Below are 19,763 nucleotides of genomic sequence, written 5' to 3' on the forward strand. Positions count from 1 at the left end.
CCCAGCAGAGAAGATAATACATGCTATGCTAATAAAAATATTATTTACAAGAACATGATAAGTGGGGAATAAAAGTAAATTTTAAAAAGATTGAATACTCATGCAATGGAGAAAAAGTAAATATTTGTGTAGCATCTCATTGGCAGATGGAACAAGTAATTGGGAAATACAGCAATGAGTAGCCTATCAGAAAGCAGCAATCCAGAAGCTAAAACCTCTGTAATGATCTTCTCAGATAAGTTTGAGAGTAAAGAAGATGCTTGTACTGGCCTGTGGATGTCAGTGTTGGGAGCTTACTGGAGAAAATAAAAACAAGTTGGGGACTAGCTTAGAAGTTTGTGTAGAATATCTCGGCGAGACATTATAAGAAATACAATGATTAGAGAAATGACGCAGACCCAAGAAAACATCACAGATAGAATAGAAGTACGGTAGCTTGCCTGGTATGGACATAAAGTGTGAATGCCAGATGCGAATATGAACTTGACTTACTGTCCTCAGGGAGGAAGGCGAAGAGGAAGACCAAAGGTTGCCTTATTATATGGGATAAAATATGCCATGAGAAAAAGGGAAATAAAAGAAAGTGAGGAAACATCCAGAGACAGAAGCTGATGGCGACAGATATGTAGGGCAAGGAAGTTAAAGTTGGAAAAAGGAATCCTGGCTTATTAGAACCTTAGGAAAAGCTTCTAGAAGACATAAGGCAAACTAATATGAAATTTTTAGAAAATCAAGAATGTTATCAAATTCGTACAGGCAAAAAAGGCTGATTCCTTCGATTAGACTGCGGTAAAGTACAGAATCAAAAGTATTTGCTGGATACCTATCTGAAAGAAATGTATATTGCTTATCAAAATAGAAATTGACCTATTGTCAAATTTTCAAAGTTTTAAGTTCAAGGGTGTGTGTGACTGTAGGTGCAGTAGGTTTATTCCTTATGTAAAACACATTAGAATATGACATGATTGGCTGTGGTACCACCACCATAGTACAACACGAATAATGTCATTATTTTTTTCCCCCTTTTTCTTTTCAAACGGCAAAAAGCCAAATTTTTGCTTGCTAACTCACATGTATCCCAAATGAAAATAGTGTTTCTGGTAAACGTAAACATACAGTTCTGAACCTTCAGAAATGGATTCATAAGATTTAAATTTACAGGGTGTTTCAAAAATGACCGGTATATTTGAAACGGCAATAAAAACTAAACGAGCAGCGATAGAAATACACCGTTTGTTGCAATATGCTTGGGACAACAGTACATTTTCAGGCGGACAAACTTTCGAAATGACAGTAGTTACAATTTTCAACAACAGATGGCGCTGCAAGTGATGTGAAAGATATAGAAGACAACGCAGTCTGTGGGTGCGCCATTCTGTATGTCGTCTTTCTGCTGTAAGCGTGTGCTGTTCACAATGTGCAAGTGTGCTGTGGACAACACGGTTTATTCCTTAGAACAGAGGATTTTTCTGGTGTTGGAATTCCACCACCTAGAACACAGTGTTGTTGCAACAAGACGAAGTTTTCAACGGAGGTTTAATGTAACCAAAGGACCGAAAAGCGATACAATAAAGGATCTGTTTGAAAAATTTCAACGGACTGGGAACGTGACGGATGAACGTGCTGGAAAGGTAGGGCGACCGCGTACGGCAACCACAGTGGGCAACGCGCAGCTAGTGCAGCAGGTGATCCAACAGCGGCCTCGGGTTTCCGTTCGCCGTGTTGCAGCTGCGGTCCAAATGACGCCAACGTCCACGTATCGTCTCATGCGCCAGAGTTTACACCTCTATCCATACAAAATTCAAACACGGCAACCCCTCAGCGCCGCTACCATTGCTGCACGAGAGACATTCGCTAACGATATAGTGCACAGGATTGATGACGGCGATATGCATGTTGGCAGCATTTGGTTTACTGACGAAGCTTATTTTTACCTGGACGGCTTCGTCAATAAACAGAACTGGCGCATATGGGGAACCTAAAAGCCCCATGTTGCAGTCCCATCGTCCCTGCATCCTCAAAAAGTACTGGTCTGGGCCGCCATTTCTTCCAGAGGAATCATTGGCCCATTTTTCAGATCCGAAACGATTACTGCATCACGCTATCTGGACATTCTTCGTGAATTTGTGGCGGTACAAACTGCCTTAGACGACACTGCGAACACCTCGTGGTTTATGCAAGATGGTGCCCGGCCACATCGCACGGCCGACGTCTTTAATTTCCTGAATGAATATTTCGTTGATCGTGTGATTGCTTTGGGCTATCCGAAACATACAGGAGGCGGCGTGGATTGGCCTCCCTATTCGCCAGACATGAACCCCTGTGACTTCTTTCTGTGGGGACACTTGAAAGACCAGGTGTATCGTCAGAATCCAGAAACAATTGAACAGCTGAAGCAGTACAGCTCATCTGCATGTGAAGCCATTCCGCCAGACACTTTGTCAAAGGTTTCGGGTAATTTCATTCAGGGACTATGCCATATTATTGCTACGCATGGTGGATATGTGGAAAATATCGTACTAGAGAGTTTCCCAGACCGCAGCGCCATCTGTTGTTGACAATTGTAACTACTGTAATTTCGAAAGTTTGTCTGCCTGAAAATGTACTGTTGTCCCAAGCATATTGCAACAAACGGTGTATTTCTATTGCTGCTCGTTTAGTTTTTATTACCGTTTCAGATATACCGGTCATTTTTGAAACACCCTGTATAAGTTTAGCCTTTTATAAATATGAAAAATGGATGGTAAATGGTTCAAACAAAAAGAGAATAGAAACTTTTGAAATGTGATGCTACAGGAGAATGGTGGATATTAGATGGGTATATCAGATTACTAGTGAGGTAGTAGTGAATTGAACTGGGGAGAAAAAAAAAATTATGACACAACTTGATTAAAAGAAAGGATCAGTTGGTAGGACACATTCTAAGGCATCAAGGAATGATCAATTTGGTTATGAAGGGAAGTGAAGGGGATAAATATTGTGAAGGGATACCAAGGCTTGTCTTTAGCGTAGTTTGCAGCAGAGATGAAGAGGCAGACCATGCGCAGGGTAGACTGGTGTGAAGAACTGCATCAAACCAGTCTTTGGGTGCAAGACCACAATAGTTATAAAATTAGAGATTTATTTTTTATGTTAAAGATTTGCAAAATTTACTACGTAAGTTATTTTTGGTAACTTAAAAGGCTGCTACCATAGTGAATGTATTTGTAGGGAAGTTCATAATTCACCGAGTGGTAAAAAATAAAAACTTTCAAGTTTCCAGTACTCTTCACTCACCTTTATCCCGTATTAACACATGGGGAAAAATCATCATGACAAAATTTTTCAGCCATTTTAAAGAGAGATTTGCCAAGGCTATTGTTTTGTGATTTATGTTTATGTTGCTTCTATATTCTGTGCAGAAAATAATGTCGTGATGGTAAATTGTAGGATCTTATCTCTATTAATTCAGAAACAATGCCTTGCTGAACATGAATGATTATTTTGTATGTTTTTATTTCTGAAGAAAGTGAACCTTGTGAAAATGGCTCTAGTTCCTACATGCAGTTATAAATGTAATTGAAACTCATCAGAAGTCATGCCTGCCCTCTTATGTACACTTGGTACATATTTCATTGAAACTGAATATGGTGAGCTAGGGCTTCTTTCAGATTGGGTCACTTGACACAGAATGACCCAGCAGTAAGTTTAACTGAGAACCGGACCCCTATTTAAACTAACAAGAAGACAGATGTTATACTTAACTGACAAAGTTATGCTTTGTCTGATAAGTGTAAGCTTTTAGATTGTAGGTTTGCAGAGGGGCTGGTTAACAAATTTTTCTAATAAATGATCAGACGGCAACTTATTACTATTGTAATTTTTAGCATATCTTTGTTCACCATTGTTCAATATGCGCATGTATGTGTGTTTTACAAATTTAAGTGGAAAATTTAGTTTCTTATTTTTTTATCACACTCATCTGTGTAGGCTGTTTGGAAGGAAGATCAATATCCTTATGGTGATCTGTTTGTATAGGTCACACAGTGCATTAGAATGCAAGACAGGAAAGTATTTCAGATTCGGATCAGATCCGCACTGTGGATTAACAATCATTGGTCTGGTACTCTGGACAGCCTAAGTATGGTTTTTATGAGTGTCCATTTGCATTTAGTAAATGCTGTGCTGGTCCCCAATCTCTGCCTCAGAAAATATGATAATACACAGAACAAAGTTTATGTGGTCCACATACAGGTGACGAACACAACTTCCCTGCCTTAGATTAATTCATGACTATGGCAGCAGCAAGGGCATCCAGCCCCAAATAATGAATAAAATAAATTTGCCAAAACATGAAAACAACAAATCCTGTGCCAGGGGATAACATGCAAGGAAAGAGGGAGATAAAGATTCCTTTGTCGGATGCCCAAAATCATAACATCTGATAATGACTGACATGCTATTTGTATTTGAAATGGCAAAATAGTGTTCTGATTTACAGTTATTGATCAAAATAGGAAAGAGGAATGTCTTCCAGTGTTAATAAACTTTAGTTGTAGTTCTTTATAATGTTCAGTCTTGAAATTATTTAATGATTTCTTTTGTTTTGTGACAGACTGTCCTGGGACACAAAGTGAATCTGCAGGCAAAGAATCGGCCTGCCAGGGTTGTCCCAATCAACAGATATGTGCGTCTGGTGCGGCAAGGCAGCCTGATCCAGGTTATTAATTATCTTTTGCTACATATCAATAAGTTCCACAGATGAGTTACAAGTTTTAAAATATTTTTAGAATATAACACATTTCTTTATATTACATCAGGTATTGAACTGGTTAAATCGAGATTGTCATCAGTGAAACACAAGATTTTGGTGCTGTCTGGGAAAGGAGGAGTTGGAAAGACAACATTCACATCATTGTTGTCTCGGGGTCTAGCAGTAACTAACCCTGATAGGAATGTAAGTTTTGTTGAAGCTCCAAAACTGCTTTGATAAATTATATGTTGCCACTTCCATTGTAATGCTAATTTATTCCCATTCCTTTTTTTAAAAATAGTACAGATGTTGTTTATCGTGTTACATTTTCGTACTTTGTATGAAATATTTTCCTGAAGTTGTTGAATACATGTTGCTGAGAGATGGATATATTTTTTATGTACAACCTTAAATTCCTGTTGCTTGACTTATGGCTGCCAGTAATTTCACCGTGGCTTATGAAAGTCATAATTGAATGATCAGCCACAGTTATACCTTATTTCCCATAGGATCAATGCGAATTTTGCTGGTAGTAATTTTTAAATAAGTAAGTGTTAACAAACTGTGGCTCTAAATGGTATTCAACTACATTGGTCTTGGAAAGGTTAATATCTTATAATAGTAAATGATGATACGTGAAGTCAGCATTTCAACTTATATAAAAATGAATTTTTAAGTCTTCATTTTGTGCAGGATAAGTGTTAGAAATCTGCATTTTCATTTGCTTCTTTTTTATAAAACATTTCAAACCATTTTAATTTTAATTTCTGCAGAAATTTTTTGAATGATTAACGGACAAGGAAACTTCATATGTCTTGTTGTGGTCGCATGTAACTGTACAATTTAGCTTCTTATGTGTACTAGAGTGGAAAGAGTGTCTATGGAATATGGAAGAATGTAGGACACAGCAAGACAATTAGCAAACTTAAAAGAAGTTTGTAGAAAAATAGAATAAGAAAAGAAGAGTTTTACTGTTGAATAATAGCTATGGGAAGGGTGAAGACCAGTAGCTATAAGAAACATTTGGTTTGGACCAGCAGTTCACAAATTATGTGAAACCAGTTGGTAGTCTTTGCCAGTTAGCAGAAAACTTATTTAGAGCTTATGCGCTATGGCATTATCCACTGTGATTGATAAATTTCTCTGAAAGAAGGGCAGATTTAGTTGAACTGGTGCAGAGGAGATAAATATGATTTGTGTGACACAGTTTCAAATGCATATGATGTAAGTTGTTAGTTGGCAGCAGTATGAGGTGATTAGTTGACATGTGTAAAAGAAAAGGAAACAACAGCTTTGTATGGCCAGTAACAATTTTGTTTGCAAGTTTCAACAGTTGAGCATATCAAAACCCGCTTGGTAAATAACTTTCACATCATCACATAATACTTCTTTATTTTTGATAACCCATTTTTACAGACTTTGCTGTTATCTTCTGGGTTATAATGTGGTGCACATACATGGAAAAATCTCCTATTATGGCTTTATGCTGTAATTCTTAAGAAAAAATGCTTTGTTTGACATTACAAGAAAAGGAAAAGGAAACTGTTCATTGTAATGTGAAACAAATATTTTTTTTCTCAAAAATTATGTCATAAAATCATGAAAGGAGATGTATTCCATGTATGTGCAGTATGTTACAGACCAGAGGACGAGAGCAAAGTCTATCGAAATCGGTTGTCAAAAATAAGAAGTATTTATGCAATCTTGGCTATAGAAAGTCTTTTACCAAGTAACTCGGATCACTCCTTGTTTCTCAACAGAGAAAATTCAGTCAAAACCTAATTGGCTTAAGTTTAGACATAGTACACATTGATGCTAATATCTGGGTTAATGAGTTTAAATATGGTCACGGAAGTTGAAATTTGTATCTACTGGACAGTTGAAATCATCACATAGAAAACATTTCAAAAGTTCAGGATGTGGCTGTGGAAGATAACAGAATGAATGGTCACCAGATAACATAGGCATCTGAGCAAAAAATCCAGTAAAAGTTATGTATTGGGCCTCCCTTGCTTTTTCAATCTGGCACAGATGTAAGCATTAAACTTCATTACCAGTCAATTTATTACCAGTAACAGATTTTCTACTTTCACATTTGTTGGTTCACCAACTCACAATCAAATTGTCACCTTCTTATCTAACCTAGACCTTGGGCTGTGCAACAGATCAGTCTGTCTCCACAACTAAGATTTAAGGAGGGGTCCAATATGTAAATTTGACCCAAATTTTTCATAAAATGCTGACTTGAAAAAGCTGCAGGTATACTGGGTACCATGACTGCTGATCAATGACTAAAAAGGCTGTGGATGCCATTTCTTACTCACAAAGACAAGGGAGGGAAGTGTCACATTCTCTGGTACATGGACAGATGGGACTTTAGGGAAACCAGTTGCATACTTCAGTGAAAGAGGCATGCAGGTTACTAGAGATTTCTGGGACTTATATTCAATCGGAAGAGTAACTGGTGGCCGTAGCTGGAAGAGTTTAAATTAAGAGATGTATTTTGAAGTGCCACAGTAACACAGCTGAGGGGGCAGACAAGTCTTTCATACCCATATTTTTTAAAGATGTTAGTTAAATCCTGTGTGGACTATGGCTGTAAAACTCATGGAATTTTTCAAACACTGCTAAATCCATGATGGATTAATGACAGTATTATGAAACAGATAGATTGTCATTCACAGTATAGTGGAGATGTTGAGTTGCAGACAGATACAACAAAAAGACTGTTAAACATGTGAGCTGCAGTTGCTCGCGGTCCAGACTCTGTGGCCAGAGACAGTGATCATGTGTATGTGAGTTGTGCTTGTGTGTATGTTGTCTCCTTTAGAAGAAGGCTTTTTGTTCTGCCTGTCTGTGACTCAGCATCTTTAACATATAGTGAGTAGCAATCTATCCTACTTACAATACTGCCATGGAGTTGTTCATTCTTCTTATCAAAGAATTTTAGGTAGGCCCTAGTACCTTCTGTGATGGAATTAACCTGGTGATAGGTGCCCTTAGAACTACTGATATACTCATCGTACACATAGAAGCTGGTAAAACACCACTTTCCACCTGGCAGAAATTGCTTTTGATGTGACATAATTATAAGGTTGAGTTATTCCTACTTTCCACCATCTTGAATCTCATTACTTGAACACCATCAGAGCATGTATTTATTTATAAGCTGCAGAACAGGAATATTGTGGGTTAGTACTGGGCTACATCCAAAAGTCCAGGGTTCAGATCTTACCCAGGTTTAAGCTTCTTTCTGACACTTATTACTTCTTTCACCTCCGATGATGGTTTGTTTACGTGGAAAGTGCCTAGTTGCACCATGGCTCAGGGTTTACATTACTGTCCTATAGCTGCGTGGGTGCATCAAAGCAAAGGTAGGAGGGAGCTGGGGTGATATCTCCACCAAAATGTCTGTGTCTAAAAGAGCACTGGTGATGAAACTTCCTGGCAGATTAAAACAATGTGCCGGACTGAGGCTCGAACTCAGGACCTTTGCCTTTCGCGGGCAAGTGCTGTACTGATTGAGCTACACAAGCACGACTCATGACCCATCCTCACAGCTTCAATTTAGTCAGTACCTCATCTTCTACTTTCCAAACTTCACAGAAGCTATCCTGTGAATCTTACAGAACTGGCACTCCTGGAAGAAGGGATATTGTGGAGACATGGCTCAGCCATAGCCTGGGGGATGTTTCCAGAATGAGATTTTCATTCTGCAGCGGAGTGTGTGCTGATATGAAACTTCCTGGCAGATTACCTGTGAAAAGCAAAGGTCCCGAGTTTGAGTCTCAGTCCGGCACACAGTTTTAATCTGCCAGGAAGTTTCATATCAGCACACACTCTGCTGCAGAGTGAAAATCTCATTCTGGAGAGCTCTGTGATGGTCAACCAGCCTTGGTGCTCGAGGACAGATTTACATTATAACAGTAGTGAGCCCTTTTGGGATGAGAGCAAAGAAGCATCTCACAAATCTAGATGCAGGGAACTTGAATGTTTTACCTTAGGCCTGTAATAAATACTTAAATTTCAGGGACCCAGGATACTTTTAAATTTGTCAGAATGCAAGAAGTCTTTCAGTCCAAATTATGCTTTAGACTTGTGCCTTGAATTAGAAAACAGCACTAAAAGTTTAGGTTCATTTGTATTGATGAGCCTGGTGATGAGAGACAGTTGGCTGCTCAACTGGTTTTCCACAATAGCATCTTCCAAATACACTCTCCAAGGGAATGCACACTATATTGTACACAGTTTTACTCAATCCTGAAAGAACTGTAATAGTTGGGATGTGACCAAGATCTTCACAGTATTCAACAGATGCACCCATTGAACAAATTGATTCTGAACAGTGTGGCCAGCATTGTCTTATTGCAGTGAAATGTTCCTGGGTACCCACTCATATGGGAAGAATGCATGGGAATGAAAATAGTGACATGCCAGACGTACTTGGGGGGGGGGGGGGGACTTACTGTAATGCAGTAGGCCATTCCATTGCATGTTATTACCTCACAGCTTAGAAGAATGCCCAACCCCCTTCATTGATCAAATGTTTTGAAAAGAAGTTCGCACTAGCTATCTCTGTACAGCCACAATTAAGCACATGCCAGACACGTACATTAAAAGTGCGAGTTGTGCAGAAAAAATAAGTTTACATTAGTATACCACTATTCTTCCACTTCACAGTGTTAGAACTGCTTCCTCAATTGTCATTCAGTGTATATCAGATGGGCTGACTCGCCTTGTTGTTTGCAAGTGCAGTGTGTGTGTGTGTGTGTGTGTGTGTGTGTGTGTGTGTGAATATTGTTAAGTATTAACAATGGTTAGTTACTGTTCTCCCCCCTCCCCCCCCCTCAACCTTTTCCTTTTCCCCCCCAAATATAATATGAAGAGAAATGTTCACAGTTATGCAGGTATCTGCATAAGGAATTATTCTCCAGTAGAACATTTATAATTATGAAAATAAGGTGTTCTGTATTGACATTGTAGTTATGTATTACCCTTCTGTTTGGTGTATATCTGGGTGAGATAGCAATCTTTCTGTCAGGAGGCAAGTTGTGTGTGCAGTACCACCCAGTACCATTCTCAAGCAAAGGTGCTTGTGTCACCATGTTCCATCTCCTGGCTCTTATCTTATTGATCTGCTGCTGTTTGTGGCTCTGACAGCCTTGGCCTCTGCCTATGAAATCATACTTCTTTGTTGTTATTGATCTGGTCCTCTTTGATGTTTAGCACGCATTTGAAAGTTTCTTTTTCTTTTAATTAAACTTTATACAATCATTCTGCCATTTCCTCATTTTATTTCTTTTTTAAAAAGTGCTTCATTTTGTCATAACACACAAGCATTTGATCATTCAGCTAGGCACACTGCAGTATTAACTCAAAGAATTTTTTTTAGAAGTAATAAAGAAAGACAGAAATATACATAAAGTGCTGTAATTTTCACTTGGTCTGTATTGAAATGCTATTTAAAGTTTTTAGGGCAAGTAAGTTATGAAGATACGAAGGAACAAGACATCAGAAAACAAATCAACAAAAAAACCTTTAAGGATTAATGGAGAATCTAAAGAGACTTATCTGCATTTTTCATTTGTATGGCATACTTTTCTGAAAAAGAAAAATTTGATACTTTCAGATATAACTTTGTTAGGAAGTTTTATCTGAAAGTATTTGTCTGGAGAGTGTAGCCTAGTATGGAAGTGAAACTGTGCAGACAAGAAGAAAATAGAAGTTTTTGAAATGTTGAAGATTAGATGGGTAAATTGAATAACTAATGGAGAGATACTGAGTCAGAAAGAAGAGCTTCATAGTCATGACTTGATTACAAGAAGAAATAGATTGATATGACACATACAGAGGCATCAAGGAATATTTAATTTTGTAATGGAGGAAGATGTTTAATGGGGGTGGGGGGGGAGGGGGGTTGGGGGGGACAGAGGGGAGGAGATTGTGCTGAGATTAAGAGGTTAAACAGAATAGACTCGTGTCAAGAGCTGCACAAAACCAGCCTTTAGACTGACAACCACTTCTGACAGCTGATGTTTTTGCAATGACACTCATTATTACGGTGTTTGATTTGAAATATAATATTTGATATCAAGAGTAGTTCCTCTCACCAATGACCGAGATGTTCTATAGCAACTGCAGTAATTAATTAATGCACTCTGACATGTTTTTGAATTTTTTTTGTAATTTTGTTAATCTTCTTTGATTGGTGCATTCAAGTATACAATAGTTGCAACAAAGTTTTGCTTATTTTCTTTTCTTCTTCTTGCAGTGACATGTGGATGTCATTTGTCACTGAGAGTTACTGACATGCGTGTTGCAGTACCTAATTGCCTCTGTAATGTTAGCCAGTCACCTAAGTGTGTGTTAGCATTCTGGCGGGTCTTTTTATTTTTATTTTTGGATTAGTTGATCTTGAATATTACTCTTATCTGTCAAAATCAATTGCTCTTTGGTAAAAGCCACCGTATTAAGCCCTTCATGAAATCTCTCTATGCATTAATTAGTTGTAGTTTTCATGAAAGCAACACACTGATCAACTATCTGCCTTCTTACATAATGTTAACTATGAATAATTTTTTTGCACTTCATTTTTTTCCGTTTAATTAAAAGTGAATATTTACACATCATTTTTACTTCAAGTCTCTCAGCTATAATGATAAAAAAAAACCTGTTTTTTTTTTCTTTTTACAATACTGTAGTTGAACTAGAATGATAAGGAATGCAGTTTCATTTTGTACCTTGTCTGTGAATCTCTCACCATGTTTCCACACTTTCTTAAATGAAAAATCCAGTTGCTGGAGTATTTTAGTAACTTAGCAATGTAGGAAAAGAAGACATGTCAAGTTGCAGACAGACACGATTAAAAGACACTGACATATAGCTTTCAGTCACAGCCTTCGCCAGTAGAGAGAGAGAGAGAGAGAGAGGGAGGCAAGCACACGCTCCCCCCCCCTCCCCCCCCCCCCCCCCCCCACACACACACACACCGCATGCGCACGGAACTGCCAACCCCGACATTGTTGATATACCTATCTGGAGTTTTCATTGTTTGGTTTATTTTAGTAACTCTTATTTCAAGGAATGTACTTTGGGAAAGTTGCTGTTAATAACTTTCATGTTCTCTTGTACATGTTAGTATCTTTTTCTGTATCATTTTGCAGGAAATGTAATTGTGATTCTGATACCTAGAAAGAAAATGGAACAGGGCATAATGTTGAAATAATTCATTCCTAAACTATTGAAAATGCAGGTTCAGAAGTTCAGACTCTTTACATACCTTTACTCACAGTAGACAGTTTCTTTGTGATATACTATTCATCTATTACATTATCATAAATCATCTACAAACATAATCAAAACAAAATTTCATTGATTTACAGGTTGCTGTGTTGGATATAGATATCTGCGGACCTTCCATTCCTCGAATAATGGGGGTGCTTGGGGAACAGGTAAGTTTCGACTTTGTTTCGTCAATGGTTCTCTACTTATATATCACAGGAAGTGGTTCACGAACTCTAGTGAACTAATTGGGTGAGGGAAAGTATAGACATTATGGAGGAGGAAGATAGATATGAAATAACAGATATTAATTAGTAAAATTCAGAAGTTTGTCTCTACAGCTTGGTTGGCGTAAAATATAGTTTTTACAAGTAGCATAACTAACACCAAATAGTTTCTACAGCTATGAAATTTAATACTGGGTGTCTAGTTTATTACACAGTGTCGCATAATCAGAATATAATTAATAGTATAACGTGAATTACAATATAACAATAAAATTTAACAGGAGCATGTTTGGTGTTGATAAAAAGTGTAATGTATTGCAATATTTATTAGGGATTTGCCACCCAGTCAGCACTGTTTCACTTATCTTAGCCACAGTTTTTGTTTGTGTACTAAATATTTGTATTGTGATTTGTGATAAAGGATATGTGAAATTTGTAAGCCGCTACATACAGTTTTTCAAAGAAATTTGGTACGTCAAGATTACACTTAGTGATACTCCATTATCCTCCATATACATAGACCATATTCACTGTCTGCCTGTCTGCCACAGCAAGCTTGTTTTTAATATCTGTCTTTTAAATTCTGAAGACTCATTGGTTAAACAACAGAAGCACTGCAGTACAGCTTGACTTGTTGATTTTATTAGTACCTTTTGTTGACATTTCAATATCATATATCACTAAACAAATGTTGCCACCCATATACTCCTGCATTATTTACACAGCAACTGTCACATCCCACATTGTTGATAGAAATTAATATGGTATCGTGCACTATTACAACTATGGCGATTAAGCTACATATCTTGCAACTTGATTAAAATGTAATGGATGTCAGAGGATGTTGATGGTAAACAATTACGTATTTGAAAATCTGAATAAACTTTAGGATGCAAGTAACTTCATTCTAATAAGATTTATCTTAAGGTGTGTCTTTGCTCTGTGTGTTTGTAAATCACTTTGATACGTGGAAGTTTCCAGTGCTTGTTTCCAATGGGACAGACAGAAAGACAGCCCACATGAGATGGCATTGTTAAAGTTCTCTGATGACCATGTCATTTTGAAGATACTTCTGTTGCTGTAAAAGCATAGTGGCATCCTGCCTGCTTATAAAGACTATGAAATGAGAGTATTTATGCTGTCAAATCAGTAATGATTTGGTATTTCAAAAGAAAGATTCATGAAGTTGCTAAAGCTGTGACATCAAAAGCTTAGGTAGGATGTTCAAAATATGACATGGTGAGTTTAGTACTGTACCTTTTTGACTGTAAGAATCCTCTATATGTAACTGGTTTGACTATGGAAACAATGTCGGCATAGAACATGATTTTGTGAGAGGTCCCTCCATCTACCTTCTCTTTCCCCTCCCACCTCTCTGCACCCCCTGCCTCCCCCTCTAACTTCCTTCCATCGCATAATGTTCCTCAGAAGGGACATGATGTCCTTCCCATTCCTTCCCTAACCTGACCTAGTGCTGCATCTCCTATGGCTGAGATGTTAAATCTAGTCACCTTCCCTTCCTCTACATTCTCTCCCCTACTCACACTCATAAACTATTTTTATCACTAAATTGCATCATGGTACTTTTTTAAGGCATCTTCTACAATCTTTACACTTTGGAGACTATAACTACATTAAAATAACTTCGTGACTGACATTTCAATGTGTTGAGTGGTGTGCTAACTGTATTGCCTGTTTTGTTGCCATGTGCAGAACCATGTCAGGTGTTGCTGGCTGCATGTCAACAATGCAGCCCTCAATCACTGCATTCTCTCAATCACAATGTTTTTTTATTCAAGGTGCAGGAAATATTTTACTATATTCAGATGTATTCTTTTTTTAATTTTTATTTGTCAGTGATGCAGCATTTGTTCCTTTTGTTTATAGGTTCATCAGAGCCTCTCTGGGTGGTCACCTGTGGTGAGTATTATTCTGTGTACAATGTAAATGAATTGTTAGATATGCACTAAGTTATTAATGTCTTAAATGTTTATACTGTTGACTGAGATACAGAAGAATGGAACTAATATATTTCATTCATTTCTTTCTTTCATGTTTTTAAAGAAAAAAAGGAAAAAGTTTTAATTTTTGTGCCTGAAATTGATGTGCACATGTGCAGTATTTCTTGTATGACTCTGATGCATTTACATTTTTTCAGTTTGTAGATGACAATTTGTCTGTCATGTCTATTGGATTCCTTTTGGAGAGTCCAGAATCAGCCATCATATGGAGAGGCCCAAAGAAGAATGGTGAGTTTAACATGTTTGGGCATAAAAGTAGAACTGGGATGAAAGTAGGAAACTGGTTATTGCCTAATATGTGAAGCTGATTTGATATAGCCTGTGGGTATGTAATTGAAAATAGATAGCTAATATAATTAATTTTTGATTTACCGGAATCAGTTATTCTCATGCGATTGGTAACATTTCAGTATGAAATAGGTATGCAGGAAATAAGTGGCAAAGCATTCAACCAGTAAGCAAGAACCTATCATGTGAATGTCGATTGCCACCTGTAATTTTGTTGATTAAATGATTTTTTTTTAGAAATCAATCAAAATGTGTCAGAAAAGAACAGCAAATAATGCACATTTCAGTTTTAGCTGTAAGCTGTTTGAGAGCAGATATGCCAAGATTATTTACACCTCGTATCTTTGCAAAATTGCACACTCCTGGCACATAACTGTATTGCTCATGGTGTCTCTGTCTCGTTACATGAGATACATTATTCTTTTCCATAGACCTATAGCAAGAAGATCCTTGTGAATGTCAAACATGTCAAAAAGCTATACCATGGATTAGGTATTTCACTTGAGAATATGCGTAGATTTAGTCTTTATTTCAAAGATCGATAGTGAAGTGGTCCTCAAGGGTGTGCAACAAGTAAAAAATATTGAAATCTCAATTTCATGAATAACAACACCTTGCCCCCCTCCCCCTTCCACTCCCAGACAACAGTTTCTTCCAGTGTTTACTTACTGCACTTAGGATGTGCAAAAGCTGAAAATTATAGTTACAAACTTCTAGGACTTGTAGAAGGGAGCGAGTAGATAATATTTTGAACTGGAACCCATGTCTGGAAACATATCGTTACCGTGCTACTGCCACTTGAAAAGATGTTGGTAATGGAACCAGTTTTACAAGTAATTGATTGGGCATGAACTACTACATCACTTGTTTTGCATTGTATACTTGTTGTAGTATGCCCTTTTTCTATTCGGGTGTGTCGTGTCTCGTTGGAGCACCAGAGCCATGCATGATGACAGTGAGGGTACCCTTTCTTGAAGCCATTGCGTAATTGTGGTGAAAAGGGTATGCATTGGATGTATACATTGTTGAGAATGATCTCGATAAAGCGACAAGCAACTTTTCCTTTACCATGAGCTTTGCCATTCAGAAGGATCACATCAGTGTGTTTTGCAAACATGTACTCGATGATGTTGCCCTAACACTCACAGACACATGAATCAGGCTCGAACCAGGTCAGAGAGGTAGAAAAGATGTCAAATGACATCAGCCAGTCTGACGTAACCACATCCCACCATGACTACGCTGTTGCTTAGCTACCTTGCAAAAACATTTTTGAACGACTGTAACGTGGAAACGGTACTCTTCCGGATGTGGGTTCCTATTCAAAATGTTATGTACTCATTCCAGTCTAAGTTCTAGGAGTTTGCAATGGTAATTTCTGAACACTCTGTGTACACATCAAAGTTAAATGTCAATGAATTGGTTATGAACCATTTATTAATCTCTTTTTTTCCTTTAATAAGACTTCACACAATTGTAAGAGCTTCCTTTCCCGCTACTATGTATGCCACTGAACAACTAGCAAATGCATTGTTTGTGTCATCAGTTACTAATTCACTTTGCATGTCTGATGAGATTGTCAACGAGCTGTTAAACTCTTAATCTTTCTTCTTTTTTTCTTAATATAATGTGTGGTGTTGTAGTCATTTTCGTGATATTCATGTATCTGAAAACATTGAAAACATAGTTCAGAGCTAAGCAACACTTTTAAAAAAGTAAAATAGTTTAACGTGCAAACTTTGGCTTTGGACATTGAAATAATTTTGTTGTTGCGTTTAGTCAGTGGAATTGTCTGTTGTAAAAAGGTATCCACAATTGTGTTTGCTCAGTTACATTTCCATAACAGTTTTAGTTCAGTTTGGTGCAAAAGGTTATGTAACATCACTTTTTCTGGTTCTAGGCATGATACGGCAGTTTCTCAGTGATGTTGACTGGGGTGAGTTGGATTATCTTGTGATTGATACTCCACCTGGTACATCAGATGAACATTTATCAGCTGCTCAGTATTTAAGTAATGCTGGGCTAACGGGAGCTGTAATTGTTACAACACCTCAAGAAGTTGCTTTACTGGATGTCCGAAAGGAGATTGATTTCTGCAGGAAAGTTCAAATTCCTGTTTTAGGTGTTGTAGAGAATATGGCTGCATTTGTCTGTCCAAAATGCAAGGTACACAAGTGCATAAGTAAATTTTCAACTATTTGTTATTGCCTTAGACATACTGTTATAAGGTAGCAGGTGTGTGTGTGTGTGTGTGTGTGTGTATGTCTATATATTTGTGATTAAAAATAGGATGTTGATTGATATGATACAGGTCAGAGAAAAATTAAATAACACAGAAGATGAGGATAAGAAACTATAAAGACATGAAATAAAATTTATAGATAAGCCTTGAGCTATTATTGAAAAACAAATCTTAAGCTTTTGTGTACTGCAGATTTCTTTATCAGGATTTGACTGAAAACTAGATAGAGGAAAACGTGTAGAAACATTGAGATATATTTTGGTGGATCATGTTCCCCCGTGAGCACAATTATGAGGAATTTTATCTTTTCATTTGTTGATACTGCCACGGTATTTTATCATCATCCGTTCTTGCACCTTGTAATATACACTAACCTTCATGAAAGTTGCATGACCTGAAAAGAGTAGCCTGAATGAAACACATCTTGCAAGATGTGTAGAGCGTTGTGCCAATAGTAAGTTATTAACATACAGAGAGGCGGCATAGATATAGTCCCAGCAGTGCCCTCCCTTGCGTGACCACTAAGCACCAGTGTTACACTACACTGTCCTAACTGAAGTGAAAAATTAAAGGAAGAGGCTGGTATGCTTCATCAAGGTTGTGAGGTACAGTATCAAAACGTAACTTGAGTTTAAGTGGCAGTTGATTGTTGCCTTCAAAACGGGTCAAGTACTGATTGACAAAATATACCTTTGGGCAAGTCGAGCTTGAGTTTGGCCTACAGCAATGGCGACATATGTATTATCTGCTTATGTGGTGACCAAAATCTGGTAAGCTCTCTGGTTGAGCATCATAACATAGAAAACCCAAGTATTACAGTTGGGGGTGATATCAAATACAACATGCAGTCTTGACTTCTACATAATGAAGACAGTCTGAATAGCAGCTGCTACATCAAGGATGCAACATGTACATATCAGATATGATATATAGGGTATTTGGAAATTCCTGTTACAAACTTCTAGGATGTGTAGATGGGAGTGAGTGTATAATATTTTGCATAGGAACCCATGTCCAGAAACATACCGTTTTAACACAGATGTTTAACTGATCCACTTCTGCTTGAGGAATAGGATTAGGCATGACACAGTACAGCTATTAGGTAACTGTCCAAAGGAAGCTAAAGAAACATCCACTTATCATTAAAGCATGTTTGTTTGCATTAAAATTTAAACATTGCATGTTTACTTTATTCCAAAGCAAAAAAGAACCCAGCATACTGTACATACAGTCAGTTCTAATGCAGTACAACAATGACTCGATGTGGCGACTACTGCCGTTGTTACAGACACTGTATCTACGAAGTATGTTCTGGTACGCACTCTCCATTCCAGCTGGTGTCTCTTCATTTTCCAGTGCAGCTGTTGGAACTCATGCCAGCAGATCTTCCTCTGTCTCTGCAGGAGTCTTGTAAATTAAACTTTGCATAAAACTATGATAAATGGATGTTTCATTATGTTTTCTTTTGGTTTGTTACTTAAAACTTGTACTGCATCATGCCTAATTCAGTTCCTCAAGCAGAAGTGGATGAGTTAAACATCTGAATTGAAACCATCATTGAATGAAAATTGTACGTTTCCAGACATGGATTCCTGCACAAAGTATTATGTACTCACTCCCCTCTACAAGTCCTTGAAGTTCATAATGGGAATTTCTGAACACCCTGTATAATTCCGTAATTTTAATCTTTTGTGTTATCACATTCTTAATTTGTAGTATAAAGTTCTTTTCATGTTAGTGTAAGGCCTTCTAAAAACTAAAACCCAGAATATGTCGTTACCTGTTCATCAGTGCAGTTTCTTGCATCCCAACTATACAAATTGAAGGGTCAGTGGAAGAAAGTGTTAACCCTCAGTTTAGTAAGGCTTATAGTAGCCCCTTTATCAGTTGTATTTTCAAAGGTATCACATGCTGGCACTGATTAGTACCACATACACCACTAGGAAATACTATTATATAAATTATTTTGTTACATAATATTTAGGTTCTAGTCTCTGAATTTAATTGATCATATAATATGCAGTGACTCAAAATATTCTCTTGTTAGTTAGCACTTTCTTTCATCAGTCCCTTCAATTATTATGGTTGGTAAATTTAAAAGTTACATCTCATTATTTATGTATTGGAGTTCTACTCTTGGATTTTGTAATTTGATATAAATATAACTGAATAAATGAAAAGATAGGAAGAGGAGGAGGGAAAAGCCTATAAGAAATGAGGCAGCAAAGGGGGAGAGGTGAACAAATGCTAAGAAACAGAAGAAGTATGAAAAATGTGTGAAGTTAAAACAAATAGAGGAAAAAGGTAGAAATGAAACATAAGCAAACATCTTAATGTAACAGAGTGATGTAGTGTACTAGAAAATGGAGAAGAGACTTGTTGAGAGTTTGGTCCCATATTGCAAGTGACACTTGTGTATTTATCTACAAAATCTTAAGACATAATACTAGATGGAAAAACTCTGTCTTGTTCATAACAAAATACAACCAGTTCCAAAGTGACCCTAGTAGTGAAATGATAAGTATGTCTCTGGTCATGTTGCTGCTAAATACATATTCTCTTTGTTAGTGTCTTAATTGCTAATGTCAGTGATGATTTCAGGTGAGATTACCTTTTCTTGTAATTTAATGTTATTCTCCTCTGAATTTGTATTCTTACTCCAGGTTCACGGCGATGTGTGATATTTTGTTTCATTTGTGAAATAACTTTGAACATTTTATGTGGGAGTTACTCAGTAAGGTCAGGAGGGAAATACTCCATTTTATCCCTATGATTGTCGGTATGGCAGTTCGACAAAAATACGGAAACACCATGAAAAATGCATGCTTCAACATAAACGCTGATACTAGCTGAGCCTGTAGGTTGGGCTCTTGTATTTGACCATGAGTGACATCTGTACAGTGTCCTCAATACATTTCAAGTTTCAATCGTGGTCAGAAAAGTGTTCTGTGTAGTTGTGAGTGCATTATGTC

At 37.3% G+C, this 19,763-nt stretch overlaps 1 protein-coding gene across 1 annotated transcript in view; it reads left to right on the forward strand.

Annotated features, from left to right (window-relative positions):
• Positions 1–19,763, forward strand: part of LOC126175667 (cytosolic Fe-S cluster assembly factor nubp1) — a 41,732-nt gene that overhangs the window by 9,450 nt on the left and 12,519 nt on the right. The window contains exons 2-7 of the mRNA XM_049922580.1: positions 4,595–4,699; positions 4,800–4,936; positions 12,115–12,183; positions 14,128–14,160; positions 14,399–14,489; positions 16,450–16,715. Coding sequence (XP_049778537.1) covers positions 4,595–4,699; positions 4,800–4,936; positions 12,115–12,183; positions 14,128–14,160; positions 14,399–14,489; positions 16,450–16,715 — 701 coding nt within the window. The remainder of the gene's footprint in view (positions 1–4,594; positions 4,700–4,799; positions 4,937–12,114; positions 12,184–14,127; positions 14,161–14,398; positions 14,490–16,449; positions 16,716–19,763) is intronic.

The sequence above is a fragment of the Schistocerca cancellata genome, chromosome 3 (assembly GCF_023864275.1).
Source record: "Schistocerca cancellata isolate TAMUIC-IGC-003103 chromosome 3, iqSchCanc2.1, whole genome shotgun sequence".
In the NCBI taxonomy this organism is placed as follows: domain Eukaryota; kingdom Metazoa; phylum Arthropoda; class Insecta; order Orthoptera; family Acrididae; genus Schistocerca; species Schistocerca cancellata.